At 37.9% G+C, this 25,799-nt stretch overlaps 1 protein-coding gene across 4 annotated transcripts in view; it reads left to right on the top strand.

The window, feature by feature from the left end:
• Positions 1-25,799, top strand: part of SEC24D (SEC24 homolog D, COPII coat complex component) — a 110,504-nt gene that overhangs the window by 44,123 nt on the left and 40,582 nt on the right. For all 4 annotated transcript variants that reach the window (XM_028848745.2, XM_028848744.2, XM_078002217.1 and 1 more), the window contains exons 9-10: positions 20,414-20,552; positions 23,793-23,908. In XM_028848745.2, coding sequence (XP_028704578.2) covers positions 20,414-20,552; positions 23,793-23,908 — 255 coding nt within the window. The remainder of the gene's footprint in view (positions 1-20,413; positions 20,553-23,792; positions 23,909-25,799) is intronic.

Below are 25,799 nucleotides of genomic sequence, written 5' to 3'. Positions count from 1 at the left end.
GGCAGGAGAATCACTTGAACTCGGGAGTGGGAGGTTGCAGTGAGTGAGTTTGAGCCACTGCACTCCAACCTGGGCAACAGAGTAAGACTCCATCTCAATAAGTAAATAAATAAATAAATACATACTGTTTAAATCTTTCTTGTTAATGATTGTTTATATATTGATTCTGTAGGTCTAAAGAAGGTACCGTTGTAGGGGAAAAAGGAATGGATGTCAAGGAACTAATTAATGGAATTAACAAGAAAGGAAAATTCTGTTAGAGAATAAGCCCAACACCAGTGCATTATGTCAATGATGGTCTTTACATCTGTCACCTGCAAAACGAATTGCTGGTTATACATTTGACTTTTCAGCTAATCTTGCTTGCATGGGTTGACATAGTTTTAGCAGAATTTATAGTGCCTCACTATAGTAGTTTATTCACGATGACTATGTCTCCTTCTTTTAGGAAGATAGCAGCTTGTGTGGTAGGTGTAATCCCACTTTTATAGATGATGAAGCTCCACAGGTTCTGGGGCTATTAAAAGTTACTCGCTGGTAAGTGATACTGCTGCATTTCCAAATTTCAATAAAAAACAGTATTTATTTTTCTTCCTGGCTAAAGTTTTAGCAATGAGCCTCTTGCTCTTTCTAGAAGCTTACAAGTTATCTTGAAATAACCATTTTAAGTTCTTAAAGTCTTTTTGACTTTAAGCCTCTGCTTAGTACGCCTTGAAGGCAAAGGCTCTCCAGAGTTCAGCAGTGGGCTGGGCATAGAGGTCTTAGTTGAATAAATGCACTCTCCTCAGGGTTGTAGAGACATTTAAAAGACAAAAAATAAACCGTATCACAGAATGGTGGTTGATTTGTAGGTATTTTAGGCCTCTAATTTTTTTTTTAGCACAGTGAATCTTAGTTGTTCCTTGGTAGTAGTTGGGTCTACTGATAAACATGTTGCTAATGAAATAAACATTTTTTTCATCCTACTTTGGATATTTCATGTCTTACTTTTAAATGACTACATTTAAAAGTAAGACATGAATAAAGTATTTTATAACCCTGTTCACCTCTCTAACAAACTCAGTGGGTAAAAAAAAATCATTTGAAAGACAATGTGTTTTTTACAAGTTCCTCAACACTGTGGGAGAATTAACTCAGTTTCTTCTATCGCATATTCATGAGAAAGGTTCTGTTTCATTATAAAGGACAGAACAGTAAAACAATTGGATGAATTTTGGACCAAGATATTTTAGGAACCAATAAAAACTGGCTACTTTTTCCAAAGCACAGTAGCCAAATGGTGGAACACTGGATTAGGAGCCAGGAAATGATTTCAGGTCTCCACTGTACCTTGTATTGTGACCTTGGGGCTCCATTTCTAAGAGGGAGAAGTCTGGTTCTGTTATCTCATAAATCCGGAAAGCTGATAGTGTCTGTCTTACTTTTCCAGTTTTATTGGACATTCACCATGGATGCCATTTATGAAGTCCTGTATGTTATTAGAAATTAATGTGAACAAATTTCACAGCCCAACCCAAAGTGATTTCATATGTATAGCACTTTCAGTATAAGTCTGGAGTGTATTATATTATTCATTTAAAAAGAAACAAATGGCTAGGCATGGTGACTGACACTTGTAATCCCAGCTCCTTGGGAGGCTGAGGTCAGATAATCACTTGAGGCCAGGAGATTGTGACCAGCCTGGGCAACAAAGTGAGACCCGATATCTACCAAAAAAAAAAAATGTTTTTAAGTAGCCAGGTGCAGTGATGCATGCCTGTAGTCCCAGCTACTCAGGAGGCTGAGGCAGGAGAATCACTTGAGCTCAGGAGTATGAGACTGCAGTGAGCTATGATAGTGTTCACTCTAGCCTGGTGACAGAGTGAGACTTCGACTTTAATTTTTTTATTTCATTATTTATTTCTTTATAAACAGATAGAGTTTCACTCTGTGACCCAGGCTGGAGTACAGTGTGCAACCTCTGTTCACTGCAACCTATACCTCCCAGGGTCAAGCGGTCCTCACACCTCAGCCTCCCAAATAGGGCCCACAGCCACATGCACCACGCGCACCACGCCTGGCTAATTTTTGTATTTTTTTGTAAAGACAGGGTCTCGCTATATTGCCCAGGCTGGTCTCAAACTCCTAGCTCAAGCAAACCACCTGCCTTGGTCTCTCAAAGTGCTGGGATTACAGGCTTGTGTCACCACATCCAGCCTCAACTTTAAAAATAAAGAGAACACATGAAGGCTGGGAGACTATACATTTTCACATATAGCCTAAATTTAGCTAGTTTAGTGATAAGTGTGCTCTGAAATTAAACTGATTACTGTATATCATGGCCTGTAAAGAACTTAAAGAAGACTTAACTTACTTGTTTTTAAATGAAAACTTCAAAAACCAGAATTTATTTTTTAAGTTGTGTATCATAATCTTGTCTGCTTTAATGAAGTATTTTTAAAGTATCAACATAAAAACTTGGAAATATAAAATGCATATATTTAGAAATAAAATGATGAATATAACATGTAAAATACCTCCGTTTTATCAAGTAAGTTTTGAAACTGAATCTCATCTCTTAAGATTTTTGGTCACTGTTTATATAGTGCTACGAAAAAGTACTATGAAAAAGTTTGGCAGCTGAAGAACAGAATATCATCCCCTTTTAGAACAGTGTTCTAGCCTTATAGCACATGTGTAGGGAGAGTCACATTTGTCAGGGCAAAGGTCATTTGAATTCTTTTGAAGTTACATTTTAGAAGCTAAATGCACGAAGCTTGTTTTCTTAATCACAGAATGATTCCTGTAAATCTTTATTCTTTTATTAAATGGGGAACAACTTCGGGAGAAACAATACAAAGAAAACATTCTGTCATGGTTTAGTTTTCAGTGGATGTAAGTGTGGGTTTGACTACCTTCCGTGCCCTAGTGGTTGAGGACCCAGATCAGCCTTCCTGGCTATGAAACAGTGGGGAGAATTGAGAAGCCACCACAGACGAGGAACTGAGTTAGAGCCTTTTTGCTGCGATTTCTGTCAATTCGAAGACCTATATTTTCTCATATTTTAACATTTTAAAAATAGAAATATGCCTTATTAACAAAGGCTTCTTAGCAATGTGTCATGTTGACCTGGAAGGTTTGATGTCTCTTAGAATTGAAGGGATTTTAGAATCAATGAAATATACTATCTATACCTTGCTTCATGCTTCTAACTTCTGTCAAATTTTGTGGATATTTAGATAATTCAAGAATACCAGGATCTACAATGTGTGCAGCTGTGCATCTTTGCTGATCAAGTACAAGAAAGTCAAATATTTTAATGTTTGTATTAAAAAGCTTCATAGGAATCAAGTTCCCATTGAATAAAATGCTAAAAAAATTAATAAACAAAATTATACTTTTAAGAAAGAAGAAAGAAAAATGTAGGAAAAGAAAACCCTGTCTAAACTTTTAATTTGACATTGTATCTTGAAATGTTTGAAAGCACAGATTATTTTTGAAGTGATTTTTTTTGTGAGGAATACAGCATTGTCATGAATGTGGTGGCTAGGGCAGGAATTTGGGAGTTAGATGGAGTTAGGTGCATAACTTGACTCTATTTTAGCAGAATGACCTTGAAACATTTACTTTTTTGAGCCTTATTTCTTTTGTAAGTAAAATTACAATAATACCCCTTAACCTGTAGTTGTTTAAAAATAAACCAGTCTTATCTTCATCAATATTATGATTATTTGCTGTACAATATTAAATTTCACCATGGAAAATTTTATTTTAGTCTTATAATCTTGATTTTGGGTGTCTGCTATATACAAGAAAGAGAAGTATGAAAACTTCAGGCAATTTATATTGACTTAAAGTGTATACATTTAAGAGGGATGTTATCAAACCCCTTCAGTGGTTCTAGCTACATATTATTATATAAGTCTAAACTGAGTTACACTCCACAATTTATATTCATATGTAAATGGGAAAGAGGCTTAATTACTCTGATTTTGAAGGAATGCTGCATGGTATCTGTCATTTGATATTAGATCACCATTTTCTCTGTTTCTTACTATTCGAACGATAAGCATCACCATAACATAAACATTTATATAGACTTTATTTTATTTATTTATTTATTTTTTTATTATTATTATTATTTTTTTGAGACGGAGTCTCGCTCTGTCGCCCAGGCTGGAGTGCAGTGGCCGGATCTCAGCTCACTGCAAGCTCCGCCTCCCGGGTTCACGCCATTCTCCTGCCTCAGCCTCCGGAGTAGCTGGGACTACAGGCGCCCACAACCGCGCCCGGCTAATTTTTTGTATTTTTAGTAGAGACGGGGTTTCACCGTGGTCTCGATCTCCTGACCTTGTGATCCGTCCGCCTCGGCCTCCCAAAGTGCTGGGATTACAGGCGTGAGCCACAGTGCCCGGCCTTATTATTTTTTTTTTTTTGAGACGGAGTCTAGCTCTGCCACCCAGACTGGAGTGCAGTGGCCGGATCTCAGCTCACTGCAAGCTCCGCCTTCCAGGTTCACGCCATTCTCCTGCCTCAGCCTCCAGAGTAGCTGGGACTACAGGCGCCGGCCACCTCGCCCGGCTAGTTGTTTGTATTTTTTAGTAGAGACGGGGTTTCACCGTGTCAGCCAGGGTGGTCTCGATCTCCTGACCTCGTGATCCGCCCGTCTCGGCCTCCCAAAGTGCTGGGATTACAGGCTTGAGCCACCGCGCCCGGCCCTAGACTTTATTTTTTCATAAGGTGTTTCACAAACATTTGCTGGAATGATTTTTCCTCAACTCCTTCACACTATTCTGTCCTTTTAGTCACTTCCTAAGGAGAGCTTTTGGGATACTTCTCCAGCCCCATTCTCCCCTGTAGCTCAACTCATACCATGAATCCCAGTTTGTAATTTTGAGATGTAGATTTGACTAACATCTTTTTCCTGCTGGGTTCACAGGGGTAGGGACCACATCTGATTTTTCTAACTATTGCATTTCTAGGACCTAAAACAGTATATGGCACATTTTTAGCTAAATAATATTTAACTATGATATTTTAGTCATACAATATCATTTATATATAGAAGTACAGAATTTTGATGCCAAGTAATTTGGTGACATTTTTACCATAGAGATCTGCCTGTGCTCAAACATTTATTGAGCTTGTTGTATACAAATGCCATATTTGGTACTGAAAGTGTTACAAAGTAGGTAAGAAAGGAATTGACAATTTAAATGCCAAACTAAGGCCAGGATCTTGTATTCAGGAGTCATCTCTTTATCCAGCTGTCTGCTTGAGTTCAGTTTCCATGGTCTATAGCAATGAAAATATTTTATTTCCCACACATATGTTCTTATAAAAAACAGCCCTTTGGGGACCCACTACAAATGATTATTGCTTTAGTATTGCCAGCAGATAAAAACAGCTGCGCTGACTAGAATAACAGTTGCATAAGGAATTTGCAGGACAGTAAAATTCTCCATAAAGTTTAGCTTAGGTTTCACTTTTATTCCCCTCCACTGCAGTGTTTCTGTCAATATCATCTCACAGAGGAAGGTATATAGTATTCGTGAGTGTGTCTTTGTGTGTATTTGGTGGGCGGGGCGGAGGCAGGGAAGGATCTTATGAACAGTATGTGTAACAAAAAAGAGCATGTAAAAATCGTTAAAATGTTATTTGTTGTTTGGGAAAATACAACTATCATTTACTTTCTTGAAAAATATTTCTGTAAAATGCAGGTGAAAGAGAAGAAGTGTAATTATCAAATCTAGTGTCTGTAGATATCCTGGAGTTCACCTACCACAGAGACTACTTTCCTTTATCCTGAACTGTAAATTAAAGTACATTGTAGTCTAACATGGAATGAGATTTAAGTTTTTTTGGTTTACTACATCCTGTACTCCCTTGTCCTCTATGGTTTGAAAAGTTTTGAAAAATTCTTTAAGTAGTTCAGACATAATTTTGTCTATATTTCTTCTTTCTTACAGAAAAGAATAGAAAATGTTTCATATTTATCAACTTCTATTTCTGATAAGAAGTCATCTTTCCTCTTATTTCAGTTTATTGATATAGAATAAATATATAAATGTATTTATTTCTCAAAATGCTTTTGAATTGGTCATCTGTTTTTTAAATTAAAATTTTTTCTCAACTTTTTTTAACCCTGTTTTCAAAAATGCTCTCCTTCAAATGATTTTTGGCTGTATGCTCAAATCAAATTAACTCACCAAAGATGATTTGCTGTATTACTGGAAGTAGCCCAGCCAGAGCACGGAGGATGATTAATCACCAATGTTTTCTTCTGTTTAAATAGAGATGAGGTTTCGCCATGTTGGCCAGGCTGGTCTTGATCTCCTGGGCTCAAGTGATCTGCCCGCCTCAGCCTCCCAAATTGCTGGGATTACAGGCATGAACTACTATGCCTGGCCAGTCTCCAGTGTTTACATCGATAACAGATTGAACTGCGTGACCCTTAGAGTCCTGTATTTTTTTCCACTCTGGAAGGAATTTGTAGAGAAAGTTTTAGACATATTTGGACAAATGCATAGCTTCTATAGATGTCTACTCTAAAGGCAGTTGATCATTTGGTTTGAGTTCTGTTAAGCTTCTTTACGGAAACAGTTTTATACTTGTATTTATAATTGTATAATCACTCCTGGGATTTTAGTGATGTTTTCAGTCATCTCATATACCATAATCTGGACAATAATGCATTGTTATTTGATATGATAGTTTATAAAGCGTGACCATTTTTATGAAGGATTTTGTTTATGTCACTTGTATAATCACTCCTGGGATTTTAGTGATGTTTTCAGTCACCTCATATACCTTAATCTATACAATAATCCATGGTTATTTGATATGATAGTTTATAAACTATGACCATTTTTATGAAATACTTTGTTTATGTCACCTTATTTCAAAAAGAATTTAAGAATAACCAATTCAATTCAGTGAATACTTATTGTTCTCCCAGTATGTGCCGGATACTGTTCTTGGCACTTGAGATATGTCAGTGAACAGAGTGGACAAAGATCTCTGCCCTCATGGAGCTTACATTCTAATGGAGACTAGACAGTGAAACTGGTAAGGTTATCTGAGGCTATGGAGGAAGGAAAAAGTAGAGCAGACTTGGGGGATGACATCTGCCTGGGAGGAGGTGGAGTGTGGGTTTTGTAGATTAAATAGGGTGTTCAGGGCAGGCCTTATTGAGAAGGTGTCATTTAAATTCAGACCCTCAGGGGTCCGTTCCAAGATGGCCGAATAGGAACAGCTCTGGTCTGCAGCTCCCAGTGTGATCGATGCAGAAGACGGGTGATTTCTGCATTTCCAACGGAGGTACCCGGTTCATCTCACTGGGTCTGGTTGGACAGTGGGTGCAGCCCATGGAGGGTGAGCCGAAGCCGGGTAGGGCATCGTCTTACCTGGGAAGCGCAAGGGGTTGGAGGATTTCCCTTTCCTAGCCAAGGGAAGCCGTGACAGACTGTACCTGGAAAAAACGAGACATTCCCACCAAAATACTGCGCTTTTCCAACAGTTTTAGCAAACGGCACACCAGGAGATTATATCCCGTGCCTGGCTTGGCGGGTCTCACGCCCAAGGAGCCTTGGTCACTGCTAGTGCAGCAATCTGAGATCGACCTGCGAGGCAGCAGCCTGGCAGGGGGAGGGGCGTACACCATTGCTGAGGCTTGAGTAGGTAAACAAAGCAGCCAGGGAAACTTGAATTGGGCGGAGCCCCCCACAGCTCAACAAGGCCTGCTGCCGCTGTTTTCTCCACTTCTGGAGAAAGGATATCAGTAACTGAAGATCAAATTAATGAAATAAAGCAAGAAGAGAAGTTTAGAGAAAAAAGAGTAAAAAGAAACGAACAAAGCCCCCTCTTTTCATTATATGAAAAGACCAAATCTGCATCTGATTGGTGTACCTGAAAATGACAGGGAGAATGGAACCAAGTTGGAAAACACTCTTCAAGATATTATCCAGGAGAACTTCCCCAACCTAGCAAGACAGGCCAACATTCAAATTCAGGAAATACAGAGAACACCACAAAGATACTCCTCGAGAAGAGCAACCCCAAGACACATAATTGTCAGATTCACCAAGGCTGAAATGAAGGAAAAAATGTTAAGGGCAGCCAGAGAGAAAGGTCATGTTACCCACAAAGGGAAGCCCATCAGACTAGCAGCAGATCTCTCAGCAGAAACTCTACAAGCCAGAAGAGAGTGGGGGCCAATATTCAACATTTTTAAAGAAAAGAATTTTCAACCCAGAATTTCATATCCAACCAAACTAAGCTTCATAAGTGAAGGAGAAATGAAGTCCTTTACAGACAAGCAAATGCTGAGAGATATTGTCACCAGCCAGCCTGCCTTCCATGCGCTCCTGAAAGAAGCACTAAACATGGAAAGGAACAACTGGTACCAGCCACTGCAAAAACATGCCAAATTGTAAAGACCATCGATGCTAGGAAGAAACTGCATCAACTAATGGGCAAAATAACCAGCTAACATCATAATGTCAGGATGAAATTCACACATAACAATATTAACCTTAAATGTAAATGGACTAAATGCCCCCAATTAAAAGACACAGACTGGCAAGTTGAATAAAGAGTCAAGACCCATCAGTGTGCTGTATTCAGGAGACCCATCTCACATGCAGAGACAAGCATAGGCTCAAAATAAAGGGATGGAGGAAGATCTACCAAGTAAATGGAAAACAAATAAAAGCAAGGGTTGCCATCCTACTCTCTGATAAAACAGACTTTAAACCAACAGACATCAAAAGAGACAAAGAAGGCCATTACATAATGGTAAAGGGATCAATTCAACAAGAAGAACTAACTATCATAAATACATATGCACCCAATACAGGAGCACCCAGATTCATAAAGCAAGTCCTTAGAGACCTACAAAGAGACTTAGACTCCCACACAATAATAATGGGAGACCCCCTAACACCCCACTGTCAATATTAGACAGATCAATGAGACAGAAGGTTAACAAGGATATCCAGGAGTTGAACTCAGCTCTGCACTAAGCAGATCTAATAGACATCTACAGAACTCTCTACCCCAAATCAACAGAATATACATTCTTCTCAGCACCACATCACACTTATTCTAAAATTGACCACATATTTGGAAGTAAAGCACTCCTCAGCAAATGTAAATGAACAGAAGTCACAGCAAACTATCTCTCAGACCACATGCAATCAAATTAGAACTCAGGATTAAGAAACTTACTCAAAAACCACACAACTACATGGAAACTGAAGATCCGGCTCCTGAATGACTACTGGGTGAATAACGAAATGAAGGCAGACATAAAGATGTTCATTGAAACCAATGAGAACAAAAACACAACATACCATAATCTCTGGGACACATTTAAAGCAGTATGTAGAGGGAAATTTATAGCACTAAATGCCCACAAGAGAAAGGAGGAAAGATCTAAAATCGACACCCAAAATCACAGTTAAAAGAACTAGAGAAGCAAGAGCAAACACATTCAAAAGCTAGCAGGGATGCCCTCTCTCACCACTCCTATTCAACATAGTGTTGGAAGTTCTGGCCAAGGCAATCAGGAAAGAGAAAGAAATAAAGGGTATTCAATTAGGAAAAGAGGAAGTTGGATGTCCCTGTTTGCAGATGACATGATTGTATATTTAGAAAACCCCATCATCTCAGCCCCAAAACTCCTTAAGCTGATAAGCAACTTCAGCAAAGTCTGAGGATACAAAATCAATGTGCAACAATCACAAGCATCTCTGTACACCGATAACAGACAGAGAGCCAAATCATGAGTGAACTCCCATTCACAATTGCTACAAAGAGAATAAAATAACTAGGAATCCAACTTACAAGGGATGTGAAGGACCTCTTCAAGGAGAACTACAGACCACCCCTCAACGAAATAAAAGAGGACACAAACAAATGGAAAAACATTCCATGCTCATGGATAGGAAGAATCAATATTATGAAAATGACAATACTGCCCAAGGTAATTTATAAATTCAATGCCATCCCCAATAAGCTACCAATGACTTTCTTCACAGAATTGGAAAAAAACTACTTTAAAGTTCATATGGAACCAAAAAAGACCCTGCATTGCCAAGACAATCCTAAGCCAAAAGAACAAAGCTGGAGGCATCATGCTACCTGAATTCAAACAATACTACAAGGCTACAGTAACCAAAACAGCATGGTACTGGTACCAAAACAGAGATATAGACCAATGGAACAGAACAGAGCCCTCAGAAATAATACCACACATCTACAACTATCTGATCTTTTACAAACCTGACAAAAAGAAGAAATGGGGAAAGGATTCCCTAATTAACAAATGGTACCAGAAAAACTGGCTAGCCATATGTAGAAAGCTGAAACTGGATCCCTTCCTTACACCTTATACAAAAATTAATTCAAGATGGATTCGAGACTTAAATGTTAGACCTAAAACCATAAAATCCCTAGAAGAAAACCTAGGCAATATCATTCAGGACACAGGCATGGGCAAGGACTTCATGTCTAAAACACCAAAAGCAGTGGCAATGAAAGCCAAAATAGACAAATGGGAACTAGTTAAACTAAAGAGCTTCTGCACAGCAAAACAAACTACCATCAGAACGAACAGGCAACCTATAGAATGGGAGAAAATTTTTGCAATCTACTCATCTGACAAAGGGCTAACATCCAGAATCTACAAAGAACTTAAGCAAATTTACAAGAAAAAAGCAACCCCATCAAAAAGTGGGCAAAGGATATGAACAGACACTTCTCAAAAGAAGACATTTATGCAGCCAACAGACACATGAAAAAATGCTCATCATCACTCACCATCAGAGAAATGCAAATCAAAACCACAATGAGATACCATCTCACACCAGTTAGAATGGCGATCATGAAAAATTCAGGAAACAACAGGTGCTGGAGAGGATGTGGAGAAATAGGAATGCTTTTACACTGTTGGTGGGACTGTAAACTAGCAACCATTGTGGAAGACAGTGTGGTGATTCCTCAAGGATCTAGAACTAGAAATACCATTTGACCCAGCCATCCCATTACTGGGTATATACCCAAAGGAGTATAAATCATGGTACTATAAAGACACATGCACACATATGTTTATTGCGGCACTATTCACAATAGCAAAGACTTGGAACCAACCCAAATGTCCATCAATGGTAGACTGGATTAAGAAAATGTGACACATATACACCATGGAATACTATGCAGCCATAAAAAAAGGATGAGTTTATGTCCTTTGCAGGGACATGGATGAAGCTGGAAACCATCCTTCTGAGCAAACTATCACAAGTACAGAAAGCCAAACACTGCATGTTCTCACTCATAGGTGGGAATTGAACAATGAGACCACTTGGACACAGGTTGGGGAACATCACACACTGGGGCCTGTTAGGGGTGGAGGACTGGGGGAGGGATAGCATTAGGAGAAATACCTAGTGTAAATAACAAGTTAATGGGTGCAGCAAACCAGCATGGCACATGTATACCTATGTAACAAACCTGCACATTGTGCACATGTACCCTAGATCTTAAAGTATAGTAAAAAATAAATGAATAAATAAATTCAGACCCTCACATAGAGGGAAATCTCTTTTTATGGCCTTATAAGGAAGTAAGACTAATGGAGGGAATACTTTGACTAATTTATAATTGTGCCAGAGAGACAAAGATAGTTTGCCTCTGGGCTTATTATTTTTAACACTTTTATCTTTAGAATATTTCACAACTTTCCTTTGAGGAGCAGAAAGCTGCCAATTGTTCTGTCATAGAAGAAAAAACACTAGATATAGAAGGGTTTCTAGTTTAAGATATATTAATCTTCCGTAGAACATTATACATTGTTGTAACAATGAAGTATGTTTTCTGCTAGTGGCCTATAACTAGACAACATGTAATTTTCCCATAGAGATAAAAGATAAATTATAATAGGTCAGAGATTGTAAGAAATGTGGCAAAATGTTGCTCAAGTGTAAAATTCTGGAGAGACAGTATCTTACTCGGAAGTTTTAAACATCTGTTCTAGCAAGAGAAATAATGCTGATCTTTGCAAATATGCCCATAACTTGCAATACTATGTCAGCATAACCTGATCCAAACAGACCATTTTTTGCTTAAGAATCGTTACCTACCATTGATAGTTTAGTTATGAACTAGGACAGGAAACCGGATTAGGGTGCTCTCTTAACTGCATTGGTATTTATTTTCCCTTCTGAAACTAAGGATGCCCTCTCACCAGGAGCTGCCCTTTCATAGACTTCAGTGTACAGTTTAACATGACCTTCCCACCAAAAAGCCCTCCTGGCGTTAGAGGCCTGGGTAGAAAGGTCACAGCTGTGCTTGCTTTAAAGCATTTTTGGCCATTCCAAGAGATGAAGCTCCTAGTGTAGTTATCAGTGCATATTTTGGGATGAAAGCACATTAGGGTTCATTACACCCAGATCTTCTGTGATAAAAGAGCTGGCAGGTATCCTCAATTCCAAAGGAGACTTCTCTGTCTCCCTCCCCTTCCCCTCCCCTCCCCTCCCCTCCCCTCCCCTCCCCTCCCCTTCCCTCCCCTCCCCTCTGCTTCCCTTCCTTCAGTTTTCCCCTCCCTCACTCCTTTCCTATCTCTCTTCCTTGTCATCCACTCAAATATTTATTGAGAATTTACTCTGTAATGTAGGCCCTTGGGATCAGTGGTGAAGGTGAAGCTAACATACTGCTGTTAACGGGTGAAGTTTTTTAGTTAGAAATGTAATTTAAAAATTGTTCATAGTATTCAAACATATTTTGAGTTTATTTAAAAAAATCAACCCAAGAATTTAATGAATTGAGTGAAATATGAGATAATGAAACAAACAGAAATTCTTAAAACCCTTCATGATAATGTTAAAACATGTGATAGAATTTGCTAATTTATAAGCAGGTTTCAAAATTTATACCAAATGTACTATTTTTCCAAGAATATCGTTTTAATGAATGGTGAAATATCTTACCAACGTCTATCAGAATTCCTACCATGTAGTAACAACTGATTTTAGGTAGGGGTGTGTGTGCATCTGTCTGTCTGAAACCTGCTGGGTCAGTGTACTGCTACCCTACCTGGCTTTGAAGGCTCTCCTCAAAATCACTCCAGCCTTTCTCTTTATCTCCCTTCAGCCCAGCTGTTCGAGGCTACCTGCCTGCTGGTCACCAACAAACCCTGGGTTTTTCTTCCTGTGTTAAGCTGTTCTCACTGGTTGAAATTCTTACCTTCTCTCTTTCAGTGAACAAATAGCTCCTCATAAGTGCCCATATCTTCCTTGAATGAAGGCTTTCCTGACCCCTCTGAAGATTTCTTCTGTTTTTTTTTTTTTTTTTTTTTTTTACCTTTTGCTTTAATACCTATCACAAGTTATCCTGAGCGTGTATTTGTGGGTACCTGAGATATTGTGTTTGTTCATTCAGAAACCATTGACTGACTCAGGTATTGTGCTACAGGAGATATAACAGTAAACAGGCTGGACCTGTGAGTCATGGATTTGAGAATGTAGTAGTGGTTTTGAAAAGTAAAATAGTGTTATGAGTGCTTTTAGGCACAAGGTTATATGGGAACATACAGCAATTAAATATGTCACCTGCAAGTGGCCTGGAATTAGACAACAAAATATAATTCTCCCTTGTGGATGAAAGGATCTTGAGGGGCCAGATTTAGACATGGTACAGGATTAGACAAAGCCTCTGAGAAGTCAGAAGAGAGAGGATACCGCTTCCATTGTAACAGGAGGAGAGAAAGGAAAATGTTGGAGAGATGCTGGTAAATTAGTGGGGAAAGGCAAGAGAGTTCTTACCTGAGGTTTTCTATTTTCTTTGTGAAGAAGAATGTAAGTTTACATTTACACCTCCTGCAAGGGAGGTGGAGAAGGAGCTTATGGGGAGGAGCTTAATAAGGATGCAAAGGTATGTGGCAGCTCCTATAGAGAATGGGAGAGACAAATGACCAGAGACAATTAGAATGCTTACCAGGGAGCATGGTTTAAGGGCTTCATTCACGTCACAGACCAGTGAGAATGGTACCTTTCTCTGAAACTGTATGCTTTTCTGCACATCCAGTCTGCAAGCTGTTTCTTGCACATATAGCATAAAGGACATAAATAGTTGGAATAAATCAGAATTCAAGCTATAGCTCTGCAGTTTGTTGCACAAGTCACTTCCTATCACTCACTGACCTTGCATTCCTCTGAACAATGTGGATGGGAATTCCCCACTCCCTGGGCTGTTAGCTCCTCAATATCAAATTGAAATTGAGAGCATTTTAAATGCTCTCAATAAATGAGAGCGTTTTAAACTACAAATGACCATAAGACCATAAAGATAATAGTTATGCTCTTACATTTATTATGAAAAGTCTAATTCAGTAAAAATTTTCAGTATTTTTCAATGAAAAGAAACCCAAAAATAAAAAACTAACTTCCAAATTAAAGAGGTATCCAAATCTAATACAAGCTGTAGGTACAGTTAGAACAAATAGACTCTCTAATAGTATTGTTCAAAGGAAAAAGGGAAAACAATCTCCCAAGTGTCACTAACAAGCTAACAAAACTATAATCTTCTGAAAGTGCAAAAAAAGCAAAGTTTTAGGTTAAGAAGAGCCAATTAAAAACATTAGATTTTTTTAGTAAACATTATTTTTAAAAATATAAATATATTCTTAGAGCTAATACAATGTATTAAGTGTCTTATCCTCAAGCTCTGTTTGTTTTTAGAAGACACATGATAGGATTTTATTTTTTAATTCAGAAAATATTCTTTAATTTCACACTTATTTTTAAAAGTCTAACTAGAATAGTACTGCTCTCTCAAAAGCACTTGTACAGTAAATAGCCTATTGAACTGTACCTTTTTTGTCCATGTAGGCCTAGTGAATGTCATATATGGTAAAGCTAAAAGTAGAAAGCACATATAAGCTGCTTCTCATATCTCTTTCACATGGAAATGTCTTTAATAAATGCAGTTGATACAGACTCTTTTCCTTTTAGCCTCTGGGCATAATCCTTTGGGAATCTGACTGACTCTGCTCATCTTCCAGCATGCCTAATAGTCTGAATGTTTAACATTTTTAAAGGATAGTTGTTCATCACAGGTTCTGGATTATCTTTTCACATACCATTTCCGTGCTTCTACTTATATCCCCCAATTAATCCAAATTACCAACTGACCTCCTCTTGAGACAGCTCCAAAACAGAAGCAGCACTCCAATTCCAAGAAGTAGCCGCTTGTCAAAGTTACATTGCCGGTAGGAAATCACTGCTGCCAGAGAGATACATTTACAGTGATTTCCTGGGAAATACAAGTTGATGCTGAATATTATCCTTAATCAGGCTGGAAAACTGTGTAACATTTTGACAGATCTTATTTTAAATCTTCTCATCTTATTTAGATCTCATTGTAGGTAAAAATTTCTTTCCCATGATCAGTAACTGCTTAGCCAAGGTATTTCCTTCAGGCACTTTGTAAAGTAGAATATTGGTGCTGTGGGGACAACTGTAGAGTCCCAGGACGTTGATTACTTTCCTGAAGACTTATAATGGAGGAAATAAAGAGAGAGAGAAAAAAAAAAAAAAAAAAAAAAAAAGAAGGGGAGGAAGAAGTATACATTGAAAATGTAAAATAAATTTTTTTTAAAAATTAGTGAATAAGTGTTAGAGGGGAAAGTAGGTGGTTGAAGAGTTTGTGTGTATATATTAGAACTTACATGAACTCTGGTGCTGAAAGATAAGGAGAGTGGGTAGTGGGCAAATGAGAGAAGAAAGGAGAGATGGGCCCAGTTTCATCCAGCAGTGTCCTGGGTGTGGGCACGTATGACATTACTCATTCAGAGTATTCCTGAAATCTGGGCTTTGGCTACTCTCTCTCTGCCCTTTACCAGCACCATGCCTGTGATAGGATGTTCCAACAGGAAGCTGGCGTTTGCTTTAGAAAATCATTTTTCTTCATCGCAGTGTACTGCCGAGTGCCAGGACGTACCAGATGTCACTGTTGCTTTGTTATTTTGTACCATGATGGCTAATGTGGGGAGTGGGCATGGACGCTGGCAGCAGGGCATTCGTGTCCTTGTTCTCTCTGCTTCCCAGGCCGTCATTAGGTTGCCTGCTCCACTCTGTGGCTCCCTATCCCAACCGCACCTCTGTTTCCCTACACACACTCAAGGAAAGTCGGCAGAGGATTAGGAACTTTAAAAATAAGTTTTTCTTGGCTATTAGTAAATTTGGCACATTCTGTAGTTTCTATACAATGTATGCATAAAATAGTCTTGTATTCCATGTTTATTTGTATTTTGTTTGGCCCAGAATATTTTTAAACCATTATCAAAAGTTTCTTCAAGAAAAGCATGTTCAGTTAAAAGTTATTAGAGTTACATGTAATAAATGTAGCGTGATTATCTTGGTTGTTTTCTTGCCTACTGATAAGGTGTATACAGATTTAATTTTTAGTTGCACAGTGCCACCTATTGGATCTATGGGATAAAAACACTTTGGTATTTAGCTGCTTTCTTTAGTTCCTCACTGCAATTCATTATTTTCCTAAAACAGAAATACTGTAGCCAGGCTTGGGTATTCAGATTTTTCTTAATAATATAGATGCCAAAACAAAAATACACACAGCCTACAAACTTGATACAGATTTTTCATGATGGGTCTTTCTATACTGTACTTTATTTTCTTTGAGCATCTGTGTTTGTTTTGGAAATACAATCTGTGAACAGTTTAACATTGCCTTTCTAAGCTGAAAAGAGCCTTAAAAAGAGCTGTTTATGATGTTCTCCCAAGTATTGTTTCTCCTCATATCCTGTTTTTTTTTCATTGCATTTGTATGTACTTTTTTGTTTACTGTCTTTCTACTCTGCTACACTGTAAGTCCCTCAAAGGTACCTGTGGTACAAATGTTAAAGTTACCCAAGAGAATGGCAGGAATACTTGGAAAACTGGTAATGTATTCAAATAAGAAGACTTAAAATTTTACTAGAGGTATTAAGAAGGTATTGGTAGATACATCTTGATGTCTACTACTTTTATATGGAAAAATAATCAAAAGTTGTTTTGTTTTGTTTCTTAATTGTTGGATATCATTTTAGTACTAAGCCTCATTTCTTAGAATGATATTCTCACTTGTGGTCCAAAATCAACCAGTATTATATACATACACAAGAGATGCATTTTTTTCAATTAAAGCACTTTTGTAAAATTAGTATCAGCATAGTATTTGGCACACCCCTGTTAATCCAAAAATACGAGGAAAAGATTCACATTTTTCCTCAGCCTCCCTATCACTTTCATGTTGTGTAAACTCACGCCACACAAGGCCAGAACCAAACAATAGCCAGGTGAGGTTTTTATAGCCAGTCTTTCTATCTTCTCTCTTTTCCACTTAAGAGAAAAACAGAAAAGAATGGGCAGACAAGGATATACTAAGAGCTAAATATTAAAGTACATTTGTAAACAAAAATTTTTAAAATCGGAAAATATTTCTGAGGTAAATATAATTCCCTTGGTAAGGAAAAAAGATAACTTAGGCAATGTTTTGAAAAGTAATTTGATTTTTTTAAAAGCCATACACACCAAGATCGAACTCAAAAGAAAAGTAAGGTTAGCTATTTATGAGCTCATGCACACTACTATAGTGCAGATAAGCCGACATCTGGAGAGTGCAAAGGGAAATCTCTGATGGTTTTCAACATAGCCTGAGAGAGATGAAACAAGCCAGTGTAATTTAGAAGCCCTTGCCCTGTTGCCTGAAAATAAAATGTAAACAGTTAAAAAGCTTTTAACATTCTTTACTGTCACCTCAGTTGTCTGAAGACCTTACTTACCTATCCATCATCTGGTTTCTAAAAAAGTGAAAATTGAAAAAACTGTAAGTGCATTTAATAGCCTAGACACAGTCATGACTTGACTCCAGTTTCTTGTTAGACATTCATTTTCAGTCCTGCAAGTTTGAATCTGCCAGGACTGGAATGCATAGGTGTTCATTGCCGACAATTTCACAGTAACTTTGGGCTGGGCCTGGCTTTGAGCAAATCATATCAGTGATAATAAGGTCAAATTTCCTTCCATTACTTTTGGCTTGTCTAGCAAATAATTAGATCATATTTGGTTTCTAAAATCAGGGGATTTGTTACAGCCTTTGAACTTTTTGAAAATAAAAGGATGAGAAAAGTAAACTTGGCTGAGTGAATGGAAACTGCAGAATGTCTCCCAATTTTAACTTCCGAAAGCATCTCCTGATCTGAGAGGTTGGAGTTGTGGAACAGAGCAGTAACTGGAGTCATGATTGGTAATTGCACTTTTAATCCAGTGGAAGCTACCTGAACAGCAGGTTCTTATTCTCCCACTTGTTATTCTTCTAGCTCTCCATTTATTGTTCTAAGAATCTTTTTTTGTACTTGCATGTTTTTGCTTCTCTATTGCCTCCTCAAATGATTTCTTCCTATTACCAGCTGAAGAGAACAAATATTTGTCACTATATGCCTTCTAACAAAAAGTTTGTCTGAAAGAGTGGTGTATACATCAGATATTTGAATTTGTATGTGTGACTATGTATTTAAATAAAATTCCTAGAGTGTTTTAAAAATGCATTCTGCCTCTCAACTTTTAACCATTGGAGTGTATCAGAATCTCCTGAAAGTTTATTATCTGTCTTCTAGATCATGTTTACAATAATGTTTTACAGTAACTGACCAGGTAGCCTTCAGGACCTGAAGCCCATCTCATACTTATCCTCCTGTCAAAGATGACTCTGTCCTGAGCTGAGTGGTTTTGAGAGAGGAAAGACTGTTCCAGATAAAAATTTTCCAATTACTTTTTGCCAGGCACAATGCTGTGAACTGCACATGTATTACTCACCTAATCCTTGTCACAACCCCTACCTGTGGGGCACCAGAGTCAGGCCCGTGCTGTGGATCAGAAGCGACCATAAACAAGAAAATCCAATCTGTCTTCTGGCTTTCTTGGGGCAAGAAGTGAGGAAGAGGGCAGTGCAGAAATAGAAGGGAATGATTAAGGAAAAAATTTAAATCCTTCCCCTGATTCTTTTGAGTATTGTGTTAAACCTGTTTTTTTCCTGCTCTGAGACCTCCCAACTGATTTCTGAAACCTCAGCTTTCACGTTGAACATCTGGGCAGGGACAATGGGGGATCTCGGTTTTCTAAGACTGGAGCAGAAAACAGCCTGATACCCCCACCCCACTGACCTCCTGCTCTTCAGGCCTCCATTCAAAAGCAGTCTGCTTTATTTATATCTTTTTCAGTAAAGAAAAATTAAATTGACATGCCAAAGCCTGCAATTCTCAAGTTTTTCTTTAAATGTTATCTTTAAGGAGATTCACAAAAACAAGGATCTCTGTGGTTTTCTCCTGAAAGCCATAAGTGTTGGGAAAGCAGACTTAATGCTGAACTTTTTTACTTCTAAACTGTAAAAGATGTATCATGCCTTCTATGTATGTTTATGAGGAAGAAGCAATTGAATGATTTATTTTTTCAGTTCTGGCAAAGTAGGGCCAGCCACACTGTGAGTATTCTGTGAAACATTTCTTTCTAATAAAGTAACAGAAAAGGTAGAATCAGCCTCCTTGCCTAAATAAATGAACATTATTGCATATTTCTTCAAATAGTTGCATTTTTGAAGAAATAATTGATGTGCTTTGGGGGAACTATGTAGGCAGCATACTGCTATGCAAACTAGAATGTCTAAAATCAGACCTAACTCGCTTTATTTATAATCTATGAAGAAACTTAGCAAAATGTGTGACACAAGTTGTCTAGAATGTTTTTAACGTAAGAATAATTAAGTATTATTACCATCACTGTATGTTTGTCTCCACACATTGGCAAATATGCATACACACATATACATAAATATGCATATATTGATATATCCTTATAAATGAGATAAACTTAAATTAACTTTTGTTTGAATATTCTGGACAACATCTTATAGCTTTGAATTCATGTGTTATCAATAAAGACATTTTTACTGTCTTGGGGCAAAAGCTAAGAGTTGAGTTCCTTAAAAATTGCCACTAGGCCAGGTGCAGTGGTTCACGCCTATAATCCCAGCACTTTGGGAGGCCAAGGTGGGTGGATCACCTGCGGTCAGGAGTTCGAGACCAGCCTGGCCAACATGGTGAAACCTCGTCTCTACTAAAACTACAAAAATTAGCCAGCCATGGTGATGGGCATCTGTAATCACAGCCACTCGGGAGACTGAGGCTACTCGCTTGAACCCTGGAGGCGGAGATTGCAGTGAGCAAAGATCATGCCATTGCACTCCAGCTTGGGTGACAGAGCAAGACTCTGTCTCAAAAAAAAAAAAAAAAAAAAAACCTGCCATTAAAAGACTTTCCAAATTATAATACCTAGAAATCCTACACTCATCTGTTCATTTAATTTTTCTTGTTTCTCCATAGAGTCCCCTTTACTTGGTAAATCACGGTGAGAGTGGACCAGTCAGATGCAACAGGTGCAAGGCCTACATGTGCCCATTTATGCAGTTCATTGAAGGAGGAAGGAGATATCAGTGTGGATTTTGCAACTGTGTGAATGATGGTAAGCAGTGCTGTTAAAAGCTCTTTGTGAAATTCTTTATTAAGTCAAATGTGTTGTACTTCTTAGTTTAGGAAAAGCATACATTCTTTTTTCTATATAGCAGTACCTTCTTTATAATTTCTCTAGAAGGAAACCAACTATGACAGGCTCTGTTTGGGAAATTTAAACCCCTTTGAACCTTAGGTAATTACATGAGCCCCACATGGAAGTTGAAATATTTCTTAGAAAACTAACTGTAGGGGGAAAATTTTTATTTCTTAATCCCCTTCCACAAAGCCTCAGTGGGAAAGAAAATAAGATTTTTACCTCTTGTGATTACAGATGATAAACTTGGGAGACGTCTCCTCTTTTTTCACTCCTCAAGGTTATTCTTGAATATGAGCTCATTGATACTTAGGAAAAGCTTAGGTATAACCAAGGGCTTTAACACTTATGTAGATTTTTTTTTTCACGCTGATGTAAATGTTGGATTGTTTAAGGAGGAAGGAATGTAGGGCTTTCCCATATTCATTATATTTTGTTTTATTCCAGTACGAATTTACTGATGTTGAAGAAAACTGCAGCATTGCTGAAAGTGTTCTCACATTTATTACATTTATAACATGTCTTTGTATTTTTCATTATTTGTTGTTAAATGAGGTACATACTGAGGCTGAGAACATTCTTATATTCATTGACATTTTTTGAACCATGTGATGATTATTATGAGTTTTCTTCTCTCTTTCTTATCTTTGTAGACAGGCTTCCCTGCAGGTAATTAGATCTGAAGAACATATAGCACCGTCTGCCCATGAACACATGGTTCTACCCATGGGTGCTGGCTACTCCCTAATGCCAACTGAGCTGGGGACAGTATTCCTCCTACATCATTGCATTCATGGCATCTTGGCTGTGAGCATTCTCTGGTGGGAGAGTGCTGCTTGCCTTCTTGTTTCCCTGCCCTCTTATCTCGCACACACACAGTCCACGACTTTACCCAACTTAGGGTGCCAGAGACTGGCCTTGCAAGTGCTTCTCATGCAGACCTTTGGTCAGTTCTTAAATTCACGTTGCTGTGGAGTTGAATCATTGGCTTCTAGACTCATCCCAGACTATGGCCTAAGCCTCTTGGTACATCTCTCTCCTTGCATTAACTGTGGCTTCCACTCAGTGCAAATTGGATATCCCATTGAGACCAGATTCTGTTAGTTCTCTACCCTTACTTCTCTTTCTAAGGAAGATCTTGTTTCCTCTCTCAACCTGGATGAAATCTGCATCCAAATTCATGGCTATCATTCAGTCTTGGGACCTGGATTTCAGGAACCCTGTGACAATTCATTTCTCTGTGCTTTAGTTTTAGAGGAAAAAATCCTGAGAAGGGACAGAGGCTTCTCCCAAAGCATTTGGACAGAGTCCTCCAGCGAGCCCACCAGCTCCTCAGATGTCTTCACCCAAGCCCCCAGCTTTCTTAGAAAGGTGACCAAAATCATACCCACCATGAAGAGCAGCAAGGATCTTCAGTTTGCTGTGACTCTTTGGCCTCCTACCCAAAGTGTCGGCTCAGGGCCTTAAAAGGCCCAGCCACTTCCAGGAAGAGAAAAACGACTCAGAATTCTTGTGTCTCAACACAGCAGATTATGTTCCCTCAGGTATCCATTCCTAGGAAGCTGCCATGTTTATTTTCCAATAGAATTATTCATACTAGGCTTAAATATTTGTCCCTATAAGGAAGCCGGACTCCCATAGATGTATGCTGACACCTATCTTCTTCATTTAGGTTTAACAAAGACAGAGGTTTGTTGGAGTTAGAAAGGACCCAGCAGGCTTGCTTTCGTGGTTCCACTCTTATTTCCTTGCAAAGTGTCCAGAGATTGCCCAGTGGGGAGTATGTGTGGTCAGAGACATGCAGGAAGACAGGGGCCAAAGGGTAGTGCATGATTTATGGTATGACTTGAAAGTTGGCTTATAAAAGATGATAGACAATATTAAATGCTAATGAATATAAAAGAAAATTTAAAAGGAAAACATTTCACATATTACATTTCTGTGTGTAGATGAGAATGAATTGTATGTTATACTATGTGGAAACTACTGTACTATGCATTCTAAGATAGCCAAGGCAGCATCCTCCATCTCATCTAAATGTAGCAAAATAGCAATTGAAGACCCTCAAAGCTTACTTAGCTCAGCTGAGCCTGTCAGTTTCTACTTCTGTAATCTTTTCAAGAAGTTGAATCTTCCAAATTCAGAGATCCATATGTGCATAAGAACCTTATAAAACTTACTTTAAAAGAAATGGCCATGATACAGTAACAACGTAGAAAAATCAAGCTTCAGTGGTTTTTTTTTTTTTTTTTTTTTAAAGAACAACCTCAGAAAACAGTCTTGTTATTCTTATGTCAGTTTCACAGCTAAAAATAAATAATGCCGAATTGTTGGTTTAAAAACGAGATGCATTATTTGTACAGTTTTTACAATGGTAATGTTGTTCTTTACAAAAAGCTTAAAACCAGAGCATTGGTAGTTTTTCTGAATACTTTTATTGGCAGTGGTTTAGTAGCCAGCCCTATTAATCTCAAGGCAACAGGAGTTCGTTTTTACAGAGATACCAGGCCATATTTGTCCAAGTGTTCAGTATGTGACTCATAAGTGTTCCCGTGCTATTGGATGACTTCCAGATCTTTGCCAGAACTAACCTTCTTAGACATTTGAATCAAATTAAAATTCCTTAGCTGAGATCTTAGTGGTGTAGTCTTTCCCTAATACAGTAATCCTCTCCACTCTTAAGCCCAAACATTAAAGATTACCATGCAAACTCCACATGGGTGAAGGCGTCTCTTAATTAAAGCATAATAAATATTGTAGTTCATAGTATAGTTCAAATAACGAATGTTTATTTCTGTTAGGTATATTAAAAATTCAAATAGAAAAGTCAGAATTCTTTTTAAAAGAGGTAATAAAATGGGGACAATTGAATTTGGGTTGTGACAACTTAGAAACACCAATACTTTTATCCCCTGTTTCTCTAGGATGGTCTAAATCATAAACGTTCTTTGTCATCAATAACTTATAGAAGAGGAACCCTCCTCTTTTCCAAGACATATTTTTAAAATAGTAGGTATTTACGATATGCTACATTCCAGCTTTAAAATACATTTTTCCTGATGCTAACTCCTTTCCTCCCATAATAAATTTTGAGAACTTACTAAATTGTCTGTTTATGAAAACAAAATATTTTCTTTCCTATTTTGTTTTTATTAGTTCCACCATTCTATTTCCAACATCTGGACCACATTGGAAGAAGACTGGACCACTATGAGAAACCAGAGTTATCTCTAGGATCTTATGAATATGTTGCCACTTTGGATTATTGCAGAGTAAGTGTTCCCAGAACTTCAAGTGTTTATACATTGATGTTAAAACTTTCATATGTAAAGAACTGACTCTTGCTTCGCAAACAAAGCATTTTGGTGGTGCCGTGGAGTGGTAGAAATGCATAAGACACAGATCCCATCTTCTAGGTTGTTAACATGATTCATCTGCCAAACCATCTACTGGAGGGATTATTTTTAAAAACTGAAATGTGGTGTCAGAAATAGAAAATAATAATTTCTCTTCCCTGCCAGACAGAATACAGCTGGTTCTTAATGCAATAGTTCCATACGGTGCCTCTGCCTCCCTTATTCTGTAAAGAGTCTCAGAAAACTTCCCATCCAAGAGAAGAGCTCAACCAAACTTGTTAGTAGGACTATTGACGTGTTTCTGTACCTCCCTTCACTCCCGTTGCTACCACAATGGTTTGGGCTCTCAGAATCCCCCTTACACTGTCTATCTCAGCAGGCTGAGATCCTTGCCTTTGATTTTTCTGCCCTATAATGTGACCATAAGACACGCCCCCACACTCACTGCCTCCCATAAACCTCTATTGGTTATTTCTTTTCTAAAAAATTAAATTTAAAAAGATTTAGCTTTCTTTATAAGGCCGTTAAGCATTGCCCCCCAGACTATCACCTCAGCTGTATCTTCAGTTATACAAAACTTTGCACAGTGTACTCTGAACTCAGCCCCTTTGACAATTCCATGCCTTTATACCAGATGTTCATTTGACCAGAATATCTTTCCATTCTCCTGTCACATCTATACATACCCCAACTGGCAAACCCCTCTCTTTTCTGTAATGCCTGGCTGAAATTTTATTGTGTGTATGCATATGCAACTTTCTCTGTCTTTATCATGGTAATTATTTACTATAGGTTCTGTTTTTTCATGGAATTTGGTCTATATCTCTATTTTAGCATTTATCCCCATGGAATTTAAATCTTCTTACATGTCTGCCATCTTCATAGATTCTGATATCCTAGTCATCTTTATGACATTTACCACACTATCTGCCACAGGATAGGAGTTGATCAGTGTACGTGGAATGAATAAAAGAATGAATTTGTGGGTATTACTATTCCCAGGACTAGCCATTTCCCTTGTCCAGTATCACAATGACACCATTATGGGTACCTTGCAGGGCTTTAAAATTCTTCACTGATTTGAAAATCACATCTTCTTGGGTATTGTTCGGATTTCAGCACATATCTGAAGCACCATGTGTGGACTTGAAGAAACAGGGTCATTCTAACTTATTTTCTTATTTTCTCTTCTAAAAATGAGTGCCTACTAATGCCCAATTCCCAGAAAACAGCTTCTGACCCACAGATTTCTTTCATAGATGTCTGCGGGGGAGCAGTCACATATTGAGTATAGATGATAATGAACATTTTTCCTAACTAGAATTTTTTTCAATTGACTGGGCCTTAAAATTTTTTTCCATTAACATAACTTATTGCATTGATTTTACTGCTTCATATGATTATTTTGCAATATATTACACAGAACTAGTTGTTAAAATGTAATGCATTATTAGTTTAAGATGTTGCAACATCTGAACATACTTGGGGAAATTTAGGAATATTTTTGCTACAGATGCTTTATTTTAGGCAAGAAGCATGTCCTAAAATACAGTGACTTTTGGACAGTTTATGTGTTCCTAATTGCTGTTAACTGAAGGAGAACCATTGGGCAACACACAAACATTTAATGTTTTAATTAAATGTAAGAAAGTCATTGTAACTAATGATGGAAAATTTATTCGCTGATCTTTGCAACCATAGTATAAATCTAACCCTGCTCTCAGTTTCTAGTTCTCTGCCAAAAAAGCGACATGATCTTGATTATATGCTTTTTTAGTAGAAACTTAGGCAGAGAGTCAAATCTGTT

Source organism: Macaca mulatta, chromosome 5 (genome assembly GCF_049350105.2).
Source record: "Macaca mulatta isolate MMU2019108-1 chromosome 5, T2T-MMU8v2.0, whole genome shotgun sequence".
In the NCBI taxonomy this organism is placed as follows: domain Eukaryota; kingdom Metazoa; phylum Chordata; class Mammalia; order Primates; family Cercopithecidae; genus Macaca; species Macaca mulatta.
Note: the sequence above shows the minus strand (reverse complement) of the source record. Positions and strands in the feature narration are given on the sequence as shown.